Source organism: Acaromyces ingoldii, assembly GCF_003144295.1.
Source record: "Acaromyces ingoldii strain MCA 4198 unplaced genomic scaffold FA10scaffold_1, whole genome shotgun sequence".
Classification (NCBI taxonomy): domain Eukaryota; kingdom Fungi; phylum Basidiomycota; class Exobasidiomycetes; order Exobasidiales; family Cryptobasidiaceae; genus Acaromyces; species Acaromyces ingoldii.
The window spans coordinates 2,506,777-2,524,903 of record NW_020290247.1 but is presented as its reverse complement, the minus strand read 5'-3'; the positions used below and the strand labels follow the sequence as shown (position 1 = coordinate 2,524,903).

The 18,127-nt window shown below is 57.0% G+C and overlaps 9 protein-coding genes across 9 annotated transcripts; 5 read left to right on the top strand and 4 right to left on the bottom strand.

Annotated features, from left to right (window-relative positions):
• Positions 1-55: 55 nt before the first annotated feature.
• Positions 56-2,481, top strand: FA10DRAFT_264236 (hypothetical protein). The gene is made up of 7 exons (XM_025520566.1): positions 56-441; positions 512-531; positions 596-660; positions 720-838; positions 909-1,034; positions 1,099-1,757; positions 1,825-2,481. The coding sequence occupies exons 1-7, from the start codon at positions 401-403 to the stop codon at positions 2,169-2,171; spliced, it is 1,377 nt and encodes a 458-aa protein (XP_025380802.1). The 5' UTR covers positions 56-400; the 3' UTR covers positions 2,172-2,481.
• A 720-nt stretch (positions 2,482-3,201) lies between these two features.
• Positions 3,202-4,539, top strand: FA10DRAFT_264235 (hypothetical protein). Its single transcript, XM_025520565.1, has 2 exons — positions 3,202-4,470; positions 4,522-4,539. Exon 1 carries the CDS (start codon positions 3,307-3,309, stop codon positions 4,210-4,212), a length of 906 nt encoding a protein of 301 aa, XP_025380801.1. The 5' UTR covers positions 3,202-3,306; the 3' UTR covers positions 4,213-4,470; positions 4,522-4,539.
• A 116-nt stretch (positions 4,540-4,655) lies between these two features.
• On the bottom strand, positions 4,656-7,613 carry FA10DRAFT_264234 (hypothetical protein). Its single transcript, XM_025520564.1, has 3 exons — positions 7,163-7,613; positions 6,826-7,109; positions 4,656-6,764 (listed from the first exon to the last, which is right to left on the bottom strand). The coding sequence occupies exons 1-3, from the start codon at positions 7,571-7,573 to the stop codon at positions 4,733-4,735; spliced, it is 2,727 nt and encodes a 908-aa protein (XP_025380800.1). The 5' UTR covers positions 7,574-7,613; the 3' UTR covers positions 4,656-4,732.
• Positions 7,614-7,933: 320 nt separating this feature from the next.
• FA10DRAFT_27015 (hypothetical protein) lies at positions 7,934-8,937 on the top strand. The gene has a single exon (XM_025523016.1). It carries the CDS (start codon positions 7,997-7,999, stop codon positions 8,573-8,575), a length of 579 nt encoding a protein of 192 aa, XP_025380799.1. The 5' UTR covers positions 7,934-7,996; the 3' UTR covers positions 8,576-8,937.
• A 2,342-nt stretch (positions 8,938-11,279) lies between these two features.
• On the bottom strand, positions 11,280-11,985 carry FA10DRAFT_27012 (hypothetical protein). Its single transcript, XM_025523005.1, has one exon. The coding sequence runs from the start codon at positions 11,841-11,843 to the stop codon at positions 11,340-11,342; it is 504 nt and encodes a 167-aa protein (XP_025380798.1). The 5' UTR covers positions 11,844-11,985; the 3' UTR covers positions 11,280-11,339.
• Positions 11,934-13,500, top strand: FA10DRAFT_225725 (putative mannose-1-phosphate guanylyltransferase; the record flags this gene model as incomplete). Its single annotated transcript, XM_025518656.1, has 2 exons — positions 11,934-12,050; positions 12,145-13,500. 2 exons carry the CDS (start codon positions 11,934-11,936, stop codon positions 13,498-13,500), a joined length of 1,473 nt encoding a protein of 490 aa, XP_025380797.1.
• Positions 13,501-13,612: 112 nt separating this feature from the next.
• On the bottom strand, positions 13,613-14,294 carry FA10DRAFT_298970 (hypothetical protein; the record flags this gene model as incomplete). The annotated part of the gene is made up of 1 exon (XM_025524670.1): positions 13,613-14,294. A coding segment is annotated over one exon (682 nt), but the record flags the coding sequence as incomplete, so codon positions are not given.
• Positions 14,295-14,494: 200 nt separating this feature from the next.
• FA10DRAFT_298969 (hypothetical protein) lies at positions 14,495-16,249 on the top strand. Its single transcript, XM_025524669.1, has 6 exons — positions 14,495-14,946; positions 15,013-15,139; positions 15,211-15,584; positions 15,661-15,944; positions 16,025-16,085; positions 16,150-16,249. The coding sequence occupies exons 1-6, from the start codon at positions 14,533-14,535 to the stop codon at positions 16,207-16,209; spliced, it is 1,320 nt and encodes a 439-aa protein (XP_025380795.1). The 5' UTR covers positions 14,495-14,532; the 3' UTR covers positions 16,210-16,249.
• FA10DRAFT_26948 (hypothetical protein) lies at positions 16,208-18,117 on the bottom strand. Its single transcript, XM_025522770.1, has 4 exons — positions 17,855-18,117; positions 17,574-17,803; positions 16,496-17,502; positions 16,208-16,425 (listed from the first exon to the last, which is right to left on the bottom strand). The coding sequence occupies exons 1-4, from the start codon at positions 17,934-17,936 to the stop codon at positions 16,263-16,265; spliced, it is 1,482 nt and encodes a 493-aa protein (XP_025380794.1). The 5' UTR covers positions 17,937-18,117; the 3' UTR covers positions 16,208-16,262.
• Between the last annotated feature and the right edge of the window lie 10 nt (positions 18,118-18,127).

Here is an 18,127-nt window from a genome sequence, read left to right as displayed (position 1 = left end):
TCAACCCACACTACTACTTGCTCTAGGAAAAATTATTATTATTGTTTTGCCCTGGCTAGTCGCTCTGTCCCTCGCTCTTCCTTGCTCGTTCCTCACTTGTGCCTTCGGTCGCTTGACAGGGTTGTCCCCTGTCTCGTATCGCCAGTCGGGTATCAGTTCGTTCCATCCAGTGCACCACCACTATCGTCCCTGTCCCCACGCGCCTCTGGCCTCCTCTACATCCAGCATCAACTTCTCTTCTTCAGTGGGCGTCTGACGACGACGCAAAAGGAAGACGGACAGCATCATGAGCGAAGAAAAGGTTTCTCTGGAGCGCTCCGCGGGCGAGAGCCCCGTCTACGAAGCCCAGCCTGAGCGGCGAGGGTTCGTAGGACGGGTGACAAAGTTTTATGGCAAATCCATGACGCAGGTCGCTCTCATTGGGTTTTGCTGCTTCCTTTGGTGGGTGACGCCCATCTGCCCGCTTTCGCTTTCGCTCTAGCACTGATGGTCATGGCGTCTCTTTTCTCAGCCCGGGCATGTTCAATGCGCGTGAGTAGCTTTCTTAGATCGAGTCTTTTGTGTAAGCAAACACAGTCATCTTACTCCCTCTCAGTGTCTGGTCTTGGCGGAGGTGGTCAAGTCGACGTGCAAGTCAATTCGCGTGCGAACACTGCTCTGGTGAGGTGGTTCTGGCCCATACATCGCATGTTGTCGTAGCTTACGCCATGACATGCTAGTACGCTTGCTTTGCGGGTGTCTCTTCGTTTGCTGGTACTATCCACAACAAGCTGGGCACTCGTCTGACGCTTTTCATCGGCGCCTGCGGATACAGTCTCTACATTGCTTCTTACATCAGGTGACTACACCCTTATCCTCGTCTTTGTCCTTTCAGGAGACGGACAGTGCTGACTTGCATTCCCCTGCAGCTACAACCATAACCAGAATGCCGGTTTCGTCATCGCCTCTGGCGCGATTCTCGGTGTTTGCGCCTCTCTGTTCTGGACTGCTCAGGGTGCCGTCATGCTTTCCTACCCTATTGAGCAAGACAAGGGGTGAGTGTTTCAGGTCCGCATCTACTATGCCGTGAATGGAAACTCACTCGAGATGTTTTGAAAGCACGTCTTTCGCCATCGTCTGGATCATCTTCAACCTCGGGGCCGTAATCGGAAGCGCTATCGAGCTTGGCCTTACTTATGATTCCGAGAGCCAATCGCTGAGCGATGCGCCTTACATCGTCTTTATGATTCTCTCTTTCCTTGGTGCCTGCTGCGCTGCTCTGCTCAAGAAGCCTTCGACCGTCATCCGGAGCGATGGAACGCGCGTCTACGTACCTGCCCAAACGACGTGGAAGGCAGAGTTTGTCGGTCTCTACCGTCTGCTGAGAACGGATCCGTGGATCCTCCTCATGTTCCCTCTCTTCTTCGGTTCCAATTTTTTTAACAGCTGGCAGCAGAACTGCTTCAACCCCACCGTCTTCACCTTGCGAACGCGCGCGCTCAACTCGCTCATCTACTGGTTTGCCCAGATGGTCGCCGCCTACCTCTTTTCGTTTGTCCTCGACAGCAAGCTAATCTCGAGACGTTCGAGGATGATGTTGGGATGGGCGGTCGTCTTTTGCTTCATGTGGGCCGTTTGGGGTGGCTCCTACGCTGAGCAGCTGACTTTCAGCCGCGGCTCGCCCCCCGTGCCGCTCGTCGACCTCAGCCATTCGCGACGCTATGCCGGGCCCGGTCTCCTCTTTGCCTTTTCTGGTTTCTTCGACGCCCTCTGGCAAGGTATGTCTGAGTTGGCCCCGCTGATCTTTGCCAATGGCTTACAGGATGCTGACACTCTCATTCATAGCATTTGCGTACTCGCTTATGGGCGCCATCTCTAACGACATGTCCAAGCTGGCCTTCTTGGCCGGCTTCTACAAGTCGATCCAGTCAGCCGGAGGTGCGGCCGGATTCGCAATGGACTCTGCCAAGCTGCCCTTTATGAACATTCTGGGTGCCACCTGGGGCACCTTGGCTGCCGCCATGTTCATCGTCATTCCCGTGCTCCTGTATCGTGTCACCGACACGACATCGCCTCTTAGCGAGATCACAGTGCCCGGCCGCGAGGAAGAGGTCAAGAAGGCGACAGAGGAAGCCATTGAGAGGACCGGAGTGGTGCCTGAGCAGCTCAAGCACATGGACACGCAAGCCTAGGAAAACTTCTTTACAGTTGCGCCCTGCATTCGCTTGCTGTACAATAGGAGTAGTAACGGTGGTGGTCGTGGAGGAGGAGGGAGTGCAGTTCAGTAGCAGCAAAGTGTCTTTGTCAATGAACAACTTTACGAGCGACATGTTGCTCAGATGGACAGTCTCATTGAACAAGAAGATCTCTCGCTCATCGCCAAAGCCATGCACCCACACCTGCTGCAAGAGCTCACCAGACATGTCATTCCATCACATTGAGCGTATCACTGGCCTCCTCATCAATGCGCTTTCTGCCTGTATCGCTCGAAAAAATTGTCTCGTTTTGCTTGGTAGATCGTCTCACTGCCCTCCTTCGTCCCTTTTTACCGTATCACTGCTCCTCCTAGGGTAATAATAATGTAGGTAGACCGTGGTACGGTCGTTCGCGATAGTCCGGCGTGCATTGGTCGGACGCGCAGGGTAGGGAAAGGAACATTCCTAGGTGCCGATGGCTGTAATTTGACTCTTCTTCTGCGTTTGTTGTAAGTTTTGTTAAAGAATTAGTCTAATACCACCAGCTTTGGAGGAATGAGCGCGCCAAGGTCGCAGGGCCAAGACTGGCACGGCACCAGTATTAGTCTAATAATAATGCCTCTCCCTCTTGGCTTGCGGGTCTGGGCGGCATTTTTCCCCAATTGTTTGGAATTTAAAAAATGCGGCGCGCTCGTTGAAATTCACTCCTGCAAAATCGAAGCCAGGCGGTTTTAATGTTCTACCGTTTTGATCTTTACGCTGCCTCTGCTGTAGTGCTGGGAGGTGATCGTCGTCTGCTGGGCGCCCGGCGCCTGGCCGAGCTGACCTTGTGCGCGCGCGCGCGCGCTCACGGTGCAAAGCAGTAATTGTGATCCCCCTAACCTCTGCCTGATTGATACCTCTCCTCGTCACCATCTTTTTGTCCCCCTCTCCCATCTCATCCTCTTCCCCCCTCCCTCCCCACGGCTCGTTGCTCGGTCAACCGTCACTCTCATTTATCACTCTCTCTCCCCTCCCAGCACGCTCTTTCAGCATCTCACTTTCGTTAGATTAAAACACGGTCGACCACACGAGCAACACCGCCTACCCTCTCCCCTACGACATTTAGAATTCTACATAACCTCAACCAACAATGAAGTCAACAATCTTCACCACCCTGGCCGCCAGCCTCGTCCTCGCCCTGACGCTCGGCGCAGCCTCGTCGGAGGCAAGCCTCGAGGCTGGCGCGCCTGCGCGGCGTCATCACGTCAAGGCTGCTCGGGCGCTGGAGAAGCGGTCGTTCAAGGGAAAGGCCACCTTCTACCACGTCGCCACGGGCAACGCCGGCGCCTGCGGCCAGATGCTCAGCCCCGACGAGCACGTCGTTGCGCTCAACCAGCCCCAGTTCGGTGACCTGAACCAGCAGTCGAGCTGGTGCGGTAAGACGATTACCATTTCCAACGGCATCAAGCAGACGACGGCCCGCGTCATGGACGCCTGCCCCACCTCGTACGGCCCCGACGGCCAGTGCTCGCACGGCGGTCTGGACATGAGCACTAGTCTGTTCCAGTTCTTCAACCCGCTCGGCGTTGGTGTCTTCCCCATCACCTGGTGGGAAGGTGGCTCCGACGACGGCGACCAGAAGAACAGCGATGATTCTGGCGATGATGATGCCGCTGCCGCCGCCGCTGCCAAGAAGAAGAAGCAGCAGCAACAACAACAGCAGGAGAAGGAGGAGGAGGCGAAGAAGGAGAAGGCTTCTTCGGCTTCATCTGCCTCGCGCGCGTCGAGCATCAGCGCCCACAAGGCCAGCGTCAGCGCTGCCAAGGCCTCTTCGATCTCGTCTGAGAAGCACGCCTCCAAGGTTTCCTCTGCCAAGGCCGCAAAGGCCAGCAAGGCTGCCGAGAAGAAGAAGGAGGAGAAGGAGAAGGAGGCCAAGGCGAAGGCAGCCAAGATCAAGGCAGTCAACCAGGAGGCCCAGGCCCACAACATCGAGGCATTTGCCAACATCATGGACCGTCTCGACAAGATGGTCAACGCCGCCCTCGTCGGCCAGTAAATCCTTTCAGCAACTCACCAATCGTCCCACCTACAGACCATTCACGCCATGCTCGTCCTGCTCCGGAAGCTCGACCATCATTGGACCTCAGTCATCGTCGGATCTCAACCTTTTCACCTCTTTTTTTTCTTCTTCAGCACCAGTAACGGTCTTAACCCTATCTCCTTTTTCCCCCTCCTTCTCGGCTATACCTTTTTTCCTCTTGTTGTCATCACCACTACCACACGTTCTTGTCATCTTCAAGCTGGTCTTCTTCCTTCATGGTGCGACGCTCATGGTCCGCTCTCTTGCTCTCCACGAAATGGAAACGTCATCTTTTTTCCCCCTTTCACTTTCCTGCTCAGTAATGCGTGAGGCTTCATCTTCATGGTGGCTTGCGCCGCAGAATCCGGGATCGCGCATCGGGACACACACGAAGGAGCAAGAGTGCATACAGCGCAAGTGGCGGCTTCCCCATTAAATAAAGCGAGTTCACAGAAGTACAGTACAGATGAAGCAATTCCGAGCCCTTCCTTTCTCTCTATTGCCGGTCGTTGTTACCACTCTTGTCGCCAGCGGCATCATCGTCCTCAGTGCCCTTGGGCTCCTCGACGACCAGCTCAGGCACGATTGTCGGGATGCTCTCCTTGTTCTCTTGCGCCTCTTCCTCGCTCTTTCCTTCGTCAAAGCCCGGTCCAGCAAAGAGTTGCGTCAGGACAAAAGTCGAGAAGCTTGGTGATTGCCAGTACGACACGTGGGCCCCCAGCATATCGAGGTACTGGTTGATGCTTTGGGAAGAGAAGGTGAAATCGATGCAGCCGTGCGGATTCAGCGCGCGGAAGCGTCGCTCGGCCTTCTGCAGCCTGGCGAGATCCATCTTTGTGCCCAGCTTGGCCTCAGCCTCCTTGGCCTTCTTGCGCGGTTGGGCCTCTTTCTGCTTGGACCCTTCTTCGAGCACAACATCGAGCGTGGTCGACTCGCGCCCTCGCTCTGGCGTGGCGTTGCCGCTGGACGACTGGAAAGTCTGCATCTCATTGCTGACCGAAGCTGCGCCCAACGTCGTCTTGACGCCGGCCGGGAGCTCGTTCGCACGGCGGAGTGCATAGGCGGTGCTCTTGTCGGAGAAAGGGTGTGCTTCGTCAAAGAGCTTGCTGATGGACAGCCGCGGCAATGCGAGCGCCTCGAGGAGAGCAGGAACAGCTTCGGGTATCGAGATGGGCCTCAGCAGGCGAGCGTAGGGTGCGTCAACCGTGGCAGAGAGCTGAAAGGCCACCGGATCCGTCTCGTTGTAGCAGTTGTAGATCGACTCGGCCGCCATGCAGCCGTACCTGCCCACCTCGTCGGAAGCTGCATCGTCGGCCACGTTCTTAGTGCGCGCTGTTCCTCGCCTGGCAATCAGCTGGGCACCGTGCAGATGGAAGAAGAAGCCATTGGGTGAGCCAACAAAGAAGAGGTTCTTGACATTGAAGTGCAGATGCTCGTTGCTTCGGAGGACTTCGACATTCTTTTCGTCCTTGACGAGGGGAACGTGGGTGGGCTGCGACGAGAGAATGTCGCTGGCTAGCGATGAGCCGAGTGAGTGGCAAATGAGTGAGACTCGGCCGCCCTTTGCCTCAAAATCTGGGTTGCGCTTGACAAAGAGGCGATAGACACGGTTCAATTCAATTTTGACGGCGTCGATCATCTTGGCCTTGTGCCGGGAAAGGTAGTAGGGCACATCCAAGATCACCTTGGATATGACATTCCGGACCAAGGGGATGCTCGCGTCGTTGCTCACGTCCCGCAGACCATAGACGTTGTCACGGCCCTTGAGCGTCTCGCAATCATCAAAGTTGAGATCCTTCCTCCAGCAAATTGGCAAGAATTGGGCGCGCTTGCCTCGTGAGATGCGGCGAATGGCTTTGTCGGATGCAATCTTCTTTGACAGATTGCGAAAACGCTCCACGTCGTACACAAAGTCGATGGCGTCAAAGTCTTCCGTCAACTTCTGTCCAATTCCGTGAATGACGAGGACCAGCTCCGGAGGTTCGTTGGCACGGTCGTCGCGAATCTCTTGACCAACACTTTGCTCCCCCTCCTCGCTGTCCTCATCTAGCTCATCATCTTCTTCGTTGTCTTTGGCCTCGTTGTTGTCCCGCTCGGTACGCAAGCTCTTTTCCGTGTTCTCTTGCATTGCACCTCTCTTGTCTTCGTCAATCGCATCGTCCGTGCTCCAGCCAATTGCTTGCAAGAATCTGACTCGAGGCCTCGCCAAAGCGTCGGAGCTAGGCCAAAGTCTTCCGATGAGGCCCTGGCTGGCCTCCTCTTCGTGCTCCTTCGAACTACCTTTCCCCCCTTTTTCAGAAGCCTGCGCACGGGACGGAGCTTCTGCAGCGCCTTCCTTCAGTTGGCCCCTCTTCGAATTTTGCGCTTCTTCCCCCGTGTCTGGCTTGCTCCCTCCTGCCCAGGGGAGCCACGTCTCGGCAAACGTCTTCTCTCTTTCGTCGGGACTAGATCGTCGGCTCGTCTCCTCCCATCCTCGGACAACGAGAGACCCGCCGAGAATGCTCTGCACGTGGCCAAGAAGATCTTGGCTGTCATGGAGGTGAGCATTGTTCGAAAACGGGCATCGAAGAACACTTCTTGGATACGCACGTATAGATTTTGCCAGATTCGGGACCCTCAAAGTGTATCTGCCCCTTGTTCTCCATGCTAGGCAGCGGATAGAGTGTGTCTTCGTCCGCTTCCTCCTCCGTCACCTCTTCACCATCTTTGTCCCATTGACGCCTCCACGGTTGGACTTTGTTGTAGGCCGAGTCCAGATCCTTCGCCAGATCTTCGTCGTGTGCGATGGGAGCGTGCTTTCCTTCTCCAGTAACGTAGAACCAGGTGGCACGAACCACCTTCAGCAAGACGCCTTTCCAAAATACGGGCAGAAGCTGGGAACAGCAAGTCAGCGCTGGTGGATCCATCAGAATGATTACCGACTCACATGCATCTGCACCAGATCCACGTCGAATAGCTTGTCCTCCATGACAGCGACCCGAAATTCCCGCTGGCTCTCGTCTTTGTCGGGATCGAGATGCTCATTGACGACGGCCTTCGTAGCATCCGTTTCCTGCTCCTTTCCCTCGTCGTTCTTTGCCTTCCGTGTCTCCTCTTGCGAATTGACATAACTCATAATAGCGTTCTTGACCGCATCGACACCAGACGGTGGAGCGTCCGCATCTTCGGCCTCCTTGCGCTGCTTCTGCGCATCGAGCCATTTTCTCCGCTCTTCGCCAAGCGATTGGGCCTTGGACCACCTTTCTTCCAGCGCTGCATCATCCTCGTCACTGAACTTCTGCCACCCATCGTCAAGCGCAAAGAACCATCGCGCCCGAAGGGGCGGACATTCCTCCATCCGTGTCGTCTATCCTGTTCTATGTGTCGAGGAGCAAAAGCGAAAATTTAGGTGGAGCGGACCCTCGAACAAGAAGCCAAATTTTGAAACCCTGAGCTGCGTGAATGGAATCGATGCATTGATTACAACCTTTGGCAGACATGGAAAGGTCTTCACCCTCACCCTTCTTCTTCTTCTTTTTTGACAAATGTCTCCTTACTCTCTACTTCTTTCCTTCCTCTTTCGTACTAAGTGAAGTGCCTGAAGTTTTGCGTTTGTTCGCCCTGCAATAGAGGAAGTGTCAACGTCGCAGACTGATTGACCTACCGCACGTGAACTCCGACGGGAGGTGTTGCTTTCGACTTTCTCTCGCTCGTGCCACCAGCGCCGACGCGTCTTGAGTCCTGGAGCTTGAAGAAGAGCAACAAGAGCGGCTGCACTAGGATGCTGAGCCCGTCGCTCGACTCGCCTCAACGGCCATTTGCGGCTTTGGCTGGACCATCGTCGGCCCACCCGCCTCGAGTGGTACAGAAGTGTGTGGCTCGTGTCAAGGGAACGAGCCGAGGAGCCATCTATACCCTCTATTTGCGCCTCGCACTACCTCCCTCGACAACGACGCAGACGTTTCCCTTGCTGCCCGATGACCAGGTCAAGCTCCGCTCCTCGGCCGTATACGCCGTCAGACCAGGCTCAGATCCGCAAGGCTCAAAAGAGACGAGCCAGGGCTTCAAAAGGGCTGCGTCCATTTTAGGGCTCCAGACTGGCATTCATGCTGACGACTTTACAGTCGACGCGGCGGCTTCGACGGCCGAGACGAAGCCGCGGATCACTACGTCCAACTTCCACATCTCGCTCGTACAGCCTCCGGTCTCAGCTGCATCAACAGTCAAGCAGATTCGCCTCGTCGTTCTCCAGCTCGAGGTTGGCCTGGTAGCCGTGCCCCCCACCTCTCCCTTTATTGTGAGTCGTGGCCAAGAAGACACTGGCCCTACGTTCACTGATGTGGATTCCGTCCTCTCTTAAGGTCATGCTACCGACACCGCGCTGTCTCAACAACCGCCTGCACTTTGATCTCGAGACTAAGGGAGAGGATGACGACGCGTTTGCGGACGGCGTCGTGGTCGAAGTCGACCCGCCGCTGGTCCCTCGCTCCCGCTCCGAGGAAAGCGCGGAAAAGAGAGCAGAGAAGTCGCAAGAGGGCGATGGCAACGCAGGAGATCTCACAGTGGTATCAGGACCTTTTCCATCGACCGACAAGGTGTTGATAAGGTGGGCATCGCCATCTGCCGCTGCTTCTTCTACCTCGGTAGCAGGATTGCATTCCTTGCGCGGAACTCGCCTGAGAAGTTCGCTCGACATGCGCTTCGTGGGTATGGATGACGAGGGTGCCAGAGCCATCTTGAAAGTATCCATGAGGGCAACGCTGGAAGGCGTAACCTTCCCTGGACTTGACCCGACAGCCTATCTGGGGTGAGAACTAAAGCGCTCTGGTCTCTTCCTGCAATCTGAGTATTGATCCTCCTTCTCAAAGACTTTCTCTCATCACGCCTCAGAGGGAAGCGAAGTGGAACTCCCACTCCATTCAGGTACACAGCACCAATTCGACGGCTTTACAAGACTGGACCCTTTCCCTTGGCGAAGGTCCGCTCCAAGAAAGTCGACCTGAAGAGCCCAGTCCGATATCATCGTCTTCGTCTGCAGGATCGCTCCTTGCCGCATCCGTATCGTCAAGAGCAGATAGTGTCGATGGAGATACGACGGGCGATGAAGAGGCAAATCTGGCTGACGTTCGACCGCCTAGAGGGCTCGTTACACCCGAGCTCGACTTCAGTTTCGATCGGGAACGTTTCGACGATGATAGCTCCGGGCGAGCATCTCGAGGAAGGCGGCATTCGATTGGAGTCCGAGGCGGCCACGGTCGATTGTCATATTTGAAAAACGAGGCAGAAGATGGTCACGAGTCGACGCTATTCCTTCTGACCAACGTGGCCTCCGTCTGTCGACAGAGTCACTCACCGGCTGACTTCACCTTTGCCGTAGAAGGCCAATTCTCGGTGCCCTGCCGTCGAGAGGACAAACATGTCGTCGTCGAGGTCCCAGCGCTTGTCGGACACGGTCTTGCCACATTGTCCTCTGTGCGAATTTCCGCGACCCAGCTCGAGGTACTCGAGTGGCCAGAGACATCCACAGAAGCGCAAAGTCAAGAGGGCTGTGTCACTTTTGCGTCCACATGGACCCCGCATCAAGGTGCACGTCGTGATGGCAGTCTCCTGGTAAAGGCCCTACCCTTCATGGAAGAGGAAGCTGAGGACGAGGACGGCGACGTAAGCGGTACGACGATTGCGACTGCAAGGCTCAGCAAGGGCGCACGCGCGCTGTCGCCTCTCTCTCCTGACGCGTCCGGTGATCTCCTCTCGGCCCCAACGCCCCGCCTGAATGACGTCCTTGACCTCGGCGCATCGGCAGAGCAATTGGACGATTTGTGGACCAGTTCCGTCTCCGAAGCGAACGTCGAGGTGTGGTGTCCGAGCCGCGAAGCGACGGTAGCGAAGCCGCAGCGACGGACGCTCCATCGACTTGTTCTATCATGGCCGTGCTCACCACCTCGTTCCGACGCCGCACATGGAACGCTACTCCCAAAGCTCGTTGTAGCCGTGCCCAATGACCCTCATTCGACGGTACACATACTGCATGCCAGCGTTGATGGCATCGCTCTCAATGCGCAGGCAGAAAAAAGTCCCAGGCAGGGTGCCTCGCACATCATCGATCTCGAGCTACCAAGCGGCACACGTCGAGATGCTCAGCTCAAGGCTCTGCTCATTTACCACGTCGATGCATCACCGGCAGCAGGCGAAGATGCTCGACATTGCATCGTACCACCCGTAGCAAGCTCCATTGCCCTTCTTCGGATTACTGTATACAATGGTGCGTCAAACCTGGCTCATGATCTTTTGTCGGTTCTCAGAAAGCTGACCCTCATCACAGGCTCATCAACGCCGCTGCTCTCTTTTGCCGAGGAGCCATTCCACTGGACGATCTCGCAGGACGAATCTGCTCATCAAATTTCAAAAGCGACCGTCTTCATGCTACCTGCCATGTCGAGCACATTCATGACGATTCCCCCCGCAGCTCCCGTCTCGCTCGATGTTTCCTCGATTGGCCCGAAGCGTCGCAGGGAGCGCGAAGGCAGTGCAGCTACACTGCAGAGGTCGCGAGGCAGCGCGCTCGGGGTCCTGTCGGCAACACACTTGCTGTGGACCCTGCTCCTGTCGCTTGCCCTGCTAGGGACAGTGGCAAATCTCGAGCCTGCTGTGTCTAGCCTGTCTCGGAAAGTCGACTCTCTCGCCGTCGCCGTCGATGTCGACTTTCGTGAGGGGACGTGGCGGCCTGGGGACAGCAGCAGCGACCGAGTTGTAGATGTTGACGACGATGACGACCTCGGCTCATGGCTGCCTCCAGCTGATGCTTCATCTGTGCCAGAGCGGACTTTTGAGAACAAGCAGCTATCAAGGGAGACGACGTCGTTTGCTCAAGCCCTGCACCTCATCTCTGTCAAGTTCACGAAGCAGGTCGCGGCAGGTCTGTCTCTCTTGGCCTGTGCGATTTCTCATCCGGCTCTTTGGGCGGTAGACAGCCCTTTGCCCCCCGGCTCCCAGGATGTACTGTAGTACAGTACAGTGTATTTTCGCTGTCCCTGTAGGAAAGTAATTGTAACGATAGCCTGAGCCGAATTGACCGAGCACCGCATGGCTGACGAAATTAAGCCGAGAGCATTCATTATGCGGTTTCAAACAAAATTGCGGTGCAGCCAGCAGAAGGCTCCACGAAGACACTTGGCGTTCCTAGTCTCGCCTCGGGAAGCAGGAAAATTCAAAGATGGATCTCGTACGTGTACGTGGTTAAGCTCGGATGCATGCGTGCCGGGGGGGGCTGGCACACCAACCTGTCTCCCTTTTCTTCGTGACAGACACCCACCAGCTGTCACTCTCGCTCTCGCATTTCTTCCCACCGCTTTCATTGGGTCCACTGCCAGTCGCCCGCAGCATCCTGTCTCGCGCCCAAGGTGCCCTTGAAGAAGAAGACAGGCCAGGAAGAAATGGCCGATCATGAAGACGAGCCGCGGACGCCGATCGCGCCCAATAACAACAATAGTGGCAGTGCGGCGTTTCAAATGAGCACGGGCACCCCCGCCGCTGCCGCCGCACCTGCGCCGCCGCCTCCCAATCCATTTCCGAACAGCGCAAGCAACAGCAGCAGCCACCACCACAACAGCAACAACAACCACGCGCATTCGTCTGCGTCATCGGCCACGCTCTTGGGCTTGTCACCACCGCAGATTCGCCAGCAGGCCGCGTCGCGTACCTTGCAGAGCCAGCGCATGATGCACTCGCGCAGCACCTCGTCCGACGACTCGGCCCTCGACGCCCTCGATGGCGTGCCCGACGACAGGAGCGCACTGGCCCAGATTCTGGGCGGCATCAGCGACATGCAGAGGGAGGTGAGAGAAGAGAGCTATGGCTTTTTTAGTGCCTCTTTGCCAGTCCTCCAGGATGACGAAGCTGACGAAGAGGGTGAATGTGTCCTCACTACAGTTGGCCCGCCTACACGTTCGGATGGACTCGATGGAGGAGCGGACAGGTGGGCCCTCGCCGTCACCCTCGCCCCACATGCGACCACGGAGCATTGCGAGAAGCCACTCGAACAGGAGCTTCCGCCATGACTCTTCGCGCTCCTCGTCGCCCGACAAGCTCGCGAGCATCCCTTCCAGTGGCACGAGACCAGCCCACCTCTCGCAGCTTCCCCGGCCCGTCATTTCTCAGCCGGGCCCGATCTTGACGCAGGAGCCCGACCTTGGCCTCTGGTGCGTCGTCCCTGCCGGTGGTGCCGGTACTCGTCTCTGGCCGCTGAGCAGGGAGAGCTACCCCAAGTTCCTCCTGGACCTCGTGGGCAGTGGCAGGACGCTGCTCCAGAGCACCTGGGACCGCCTGCTTCCTCTCTGCGGCCCGCGTAGGCTCATGATTGTCACTGGTGACCTTCACGTCGACGGCGTCCTCGATCAGCTTCCCGAGCTGTCCGAGTCCAACGTTCTGGCCGAGCCGTCGCCCAAGGAGTCGATGGCTGCCATTGGGCTGGCTGCTGCCGTGCTGCAGCGACGCGACCCGGATGCAGTGCTGGGCTCCTTTGCCGCCGACCACATCATCTCTGGTCGCGATGGCTTCGAGAGTGCCGTGACCGAGGCTGTCGCCGTTGCCAGGGCCGGCTACCTCGTCACCATTGGAATTGCGCCTTCGCATCCTTCGACTGGCTTTGGTTACATCAAGCTCGGCGACAAGCTCGACGTGGACAAGGCCCCCAACGCGCGGCGAGTCACTGAGTTCAAGGAGAAGCCCGACGCCAGAACGGCGAGCGCCTACCTCGCCACGGGCGAGTACCGGTGGAACGGAGGCATGTTCGTCGTGCAGGCAAAGACGTTGCTCTCGCTCCTCGAAAAGAGCATGCCCGAGCTCCACGAGGGCCTCGTCAAGATTGCCGCCGTCTGGGACGCGCCCGGTAAAAAGGAGCAGGCCCTCCAGGAAATCTGGCCCGACCTGCCCAAGATTGCAATCGACCACGCCGTGGCCGAGCCGGCGGCAAAGGCAGGGAAAGTCGCCGTCGTGCCTGCCACGTTTGGTTGGGACGACGTGGGCGACTTTTCGAGCCTGGCAGATCTCATCCCCGCCGACGAGGGCAAGGCCAGGATCCTGGGCGACCAGAACCTCGTCGTCACAGAGTCTCAGGCCGGTGGCCTCATCGTCCCCGCTGCAGGGAGGACAATCGCCTGTCTAGGTGTGGACGACGTCGTCGTCGTCGACACGCCAGACGCGCTCCTCATCACGACGAGGGCCAGGAGCCAGGACGTCAAGAAGATTGTGGCCAGGTGTAAAAAGACGTATCCACAGCTCTGCTAGCATGCACATCACACATGTCCCCTCCCCACCCCTCACTTTGTCTTTGCACATCCCACGAACAATCTGATGGTAATGGTAGATTGGAATGATCTAGGCACAAGTAGTGTGAGCTTTACCGCCGTCGTGACTTGACGACGGTCGTGAAGCCATCCTCATCTACCACCGGCTCCGGCTTGTTCTGCCTTTGCTCTCTCGGTTGTTGATCGACATCCATTGCATCGTCGTCATCTTCGTCGCCACTGTCCCCCTCGCTGCTGCTGCCACTGCCGCTCTCGTCGTCTGCCTCCCTCCTCTGCCTCGTGCTGTTGACTTTGCTTCCTCGCAGCTTTGATGCGGCCTCCTGCAGCTTCTCAACTTCCTCCCTCGCCGCATCCGACACTGCAGGGAATACAGCGTAAACCATCTTGTGCAGCGACACGATGCGCCCCGCGATCCAGTCCGAGGAGCCGTCGTCGAGCCTCGTCTCAAACTCGTCGCAAAAGTAGCCCTCGAGCGTCTCGGCCAGGTCATCCACGTCTGGCGTCGCCGGCGCTCTCCTTTCTGACGACGACGACGAAGTGCTCGCTTGGGCCGACGACGGCGCCGCTGCTGCTGCTGACGCTGACGCTGGCTCTTCGGTCGAATACTCGTCGCAGAGGTGCGAGATGAGAAAGTCGCGCTTGTCGACGCTCTCGATGCCGCCCCACTGCTCGCCAATGGCCATGCGCATCGCGGGCCAGAGCTCCATCGTGAGGATCACGGCGCGCGCAAAGAGCAGCTGCGTGGGCGACGGCGGTGCTGGTGTGCTACTCATGATGCCTTCCGTTCCGAAGTCTTTGTCTTCGTCGTAGTTGGGCTGTCCGTCTCCGTTCAGGATCTTCTCAAGGTCCTGAAGACCTTTTTTTTTTTTTTTACAAATCTTACTTGTGTTTAGATTTTTGGAATTTTTTGGCCTGAAGGTCTGACACCCACGGCCGAGAGAAGAGAGAAGGTGAGCTTCTTTCCTCCACGCCAAAGCGCGAGCAGGCTGAAGGCTTCCGATAAGACTAAATAATGCCGGCAGCATCCTCGACGGGCGTTGGGCCCTCCTCTGAGCCGCTCTCGGCCTCGCCCGCAAACGGCGTGAGCGAGAGCAACACCTCGATCGAGGCCAATGTCGTCGTCCTCGGTCTTCGCCGCGCAGGAAAGTCCTCGATCCTCTCCGTCGTATACAAGTCCATGCCGCCCGACGACACTTTTTTCCTCGTCGAGAGCTCCTCGTCCAAGGGCAAGCCTGCCCCCATCGATGTCGACGCCTTTCTCAAGATGAGGTTCTGGGACGGCATCGATGCGCCCACGACGGCGGCGAACCTGATTGCCCAAAACAGCCACGAGAGCGGTGATCAACGAGGTCGGATAGCGTACGGAACCGCGGGCCAGCTGTATTGGACGCAGTGCTCGGCCATTGTCTTTGTCATTGATGCTCAGGTGGGTTCGCCGGTATAGAGAATGCGTCAATCAAGTCACATAGCTCATTGGGAAGAGTGTCGATAGGCCGAGTTCTTCGAGGCTGTCTCGAGGCTCAACGATGTCATTCTCGAAGCGTATGCGTCAAATCCCCTCATTCACTTTCACATCTTTGTCCACAAAGTCGATGGGCTCAGCAGCGACTATCGGTATGGTGAGTGTCTTTGTCTTAAATCGACCCTGCTCGGTGCAAAGCTGATCCGGCCTGCCATTGCCTCGACGAAGAGACGCTCCGAGACATCGAACAGCGCGTTCTCGACAATCTCTCCGATGCCTCTGCCTCTTTCATCTTTGCACCTGCTGCACATCATGTCGTCCAGGCCGCAAAGTCCTCCCGTCAGTCATCGGGCACCTCAACTGATCGACCGAGTCCATTCGATCAGAGCGAAGGCGGAGGGACAGCTTACAAGGGCGTTGGTGGCTTCTACATTCCCTCGCTCGAGGAGTCGCCGAACCTCGAGGCTGACGTCCGCCTCTCGTTCCACGCCACTTCCATCTTTGACTCGAGTGTGCATGTCGCCTTTTCACGCATCCAGATCGCAATGATGAACGCCGATCTCGCCAACACGCTCGAGGTCCTTTGCAACAGTCTCTGCAACGTGAGCCCCTTTTCTCTGTTCCGTCTTGCCAGAGGAGCAAGTTGCTTAATTTCCCTTTCTCTTTCTCCCTGTGCAGTCATCCAAGCTGGAAAAGGTCTATGTGTTCGACGTACCGAGCCTGACATACATCTGTGCCGACTCGAGTCCGTTTGACGAGAACAGCTTCGAGGCCGTGTCCGAGTACTTGCGCTTCCTCGTCCAGTTCAGCGGGCTATACAGCCCCCTGACCGTCCCGAGCCAAGCCAGCACCGGCGGGCAACGGGCGATGGCGGATCAAGAAGCGGTCAGAAACGAACGATATGCGACGAGCAACACGCGACTAAACCCCGACTTGACGCTGGCCTTTTACCAGATCAATACGTGAGTGCCCTCGCCAAGGTCTCCCCTCTGGCCGCTTCTTTGTTCCAAGGGCTGACACAGAGTCAACCTTCTCGCAAAAGCCACCTCGCCATCGTCGCAGTCACCCGGACTGAAACATTTGCAAAGCAGTCGTCCATGGTCGTGAGCGTCTTTCTCGATCTCGACGTCTCTTCTGAGCCGCTCACTGACTGACACCATTTCACAGAACTACAACGTCTCAATCGCACGCAAGGCCTTCTTAGACTTGTACAACTCTGCAAATTAAACGAAACAGAGCGATAATACCATCCATCATCATGCCCTTGAACTTTGCTTGTGCTATCGCTGCTGCTGCTCCCGCTGGTGAGCGGGATGAAGACGGTGCTGCTGGTCGAGCTTTGCCTCGATGGATGCGAGCTCGCGCTCGAGATGCAAGCGCGCTGTGAGCAGCGAAACATCTTGCTTTGGCCCAATGATGTTCGTCGCTGCGGCCGGGTTGGCGCTGGGTTGAGTGGCATGAGCCAGGTCAGCAAGTATAGGAGATCGGCCAGCAAGAAAAGATCAAGACTCACGGAGGTGGTGAAGGCACAGCCGGCGCCCTGGCTTTTTCCTCTGTGTTTGGGACCTTGGCGAGGTTGTCGAGTGGATCGCCATTGATGACGTCGTGCAGATAGACTCCTCCAAACCAGCAGGTCGGCATGAGGACCAAAGCAGCCAGCGCTGCCGGCCAATTGCTCTTCCTTCGAGGCACCTGCTGCTGCTGCAATCTTGATGCAGCGGATGCAGGTGCCCGCCGCGGTGGTGGTGGTGGTGGTGGTGGGGGTCCCCTTCGAGTCTTTGAGGAATACAAGCGATTCTGTCTTGGCGGTAACAGGGCGGATGAAGATTGCTCGATGAGACGACGGCGAATCGAAGACGTGGAAGTCGAGAAGAGCGAGGAGGATGAGGGAGAAAGGCTCGACTGCGCTTTGCGAGGTCGGTCCGGAGTGATGAGAGAAAGGGATTTTGTACCGAGCGCCATGCCGTCCATGAGCAAGTTCCAGCCTTGCGCAACCCAATCGAAGCCCTTTTCGAATAGGACCCATATCCGGGCGCGGTAAGTGAGCGTTGTGGTGGACGCTGCAAGCCCCACAGGCCCAAGCTCTGCGATTGGAGGCGGTGGCTGCTCGCTCTTGATGCATCCCGCCCAGGAAGCTAGCTCCGCGGCCTCTTGCGCAGACAAGCTCCCCCTCCATCCTCCCCCTGGAACAACGCCGAGCCTCTGCAGACGAGCCAGGACCGACATCTCGGTCCACCGCATCAACCTCGTTCCCAGCCTCTCCCTCCCAAATACCCTCATCGTCAAGACTCCGATCGCGCGTTGCTCACCGCCCCTCGATCGGAGGTAGCGACCAATGCGAGAAGCAAGGATTATGTCGGTCGTGACTCGATCACCGACCACAAGGACGTGCCCAGCACCTGCGCCATCCTCCAATGGTGCCGAAAGCAGATCGACGATTTGCTTCGCACACCTGGACGAAGGCTTCTTGTGGGGATGCGCCAGAACGTTGGTATCCAATGTCTTGGCCAGTTGCTCAGCCTGTAAAGAAAACCAGCATCAGAAGGGTTCATCTTCAAATATATAGAGAGGACGAAGGAGGAGGCACGCACCTCAATGCTAAGGGGATCGTCGCTGCTTCCTGCCGAATTGGACACGATGAGGACATGCCCTCTCTCGAACGTCTTTCTGCACTCTTCCCAGCCCGGACGGAGCTCGTCAATGATGTCTGGCGCATGTGGCAGAGTCAGGCAGTTGTCCTTGTCAAAGAGAACATGCGAGACGCCTCTTTGATGCAACGCTTGCCAGTCGAGACTGTTGATGTCTTTTGATTTCGTTCCCACTGCTTTAGCATGCACATCCTTCTTCCTCGCACAGATCTCGATCCACCCACCTGGTGTAACTATGTGCGGTACGATTAGGCCCGGTCGGAACAGGGCGGCCAGCACACCCCCCACGCCGGCAGCATTGCCCATGTCGTCGCTTCAAGGTCTTCGAAAGCTTGAAGAGGGAGGAAGAAGCAAATAAAAAAGATAAAAATAAAAAGATGGAAATTTGGCCGGCTTCTCGAGTCTGTGCGCAGGCGCGCGCAACTTTGACGTCAAGCAGAGCCAGCCAGCCGCATCGAAGGTCATCTTCGTCGGCGTCTTGTTGAGTCCAGACGTGG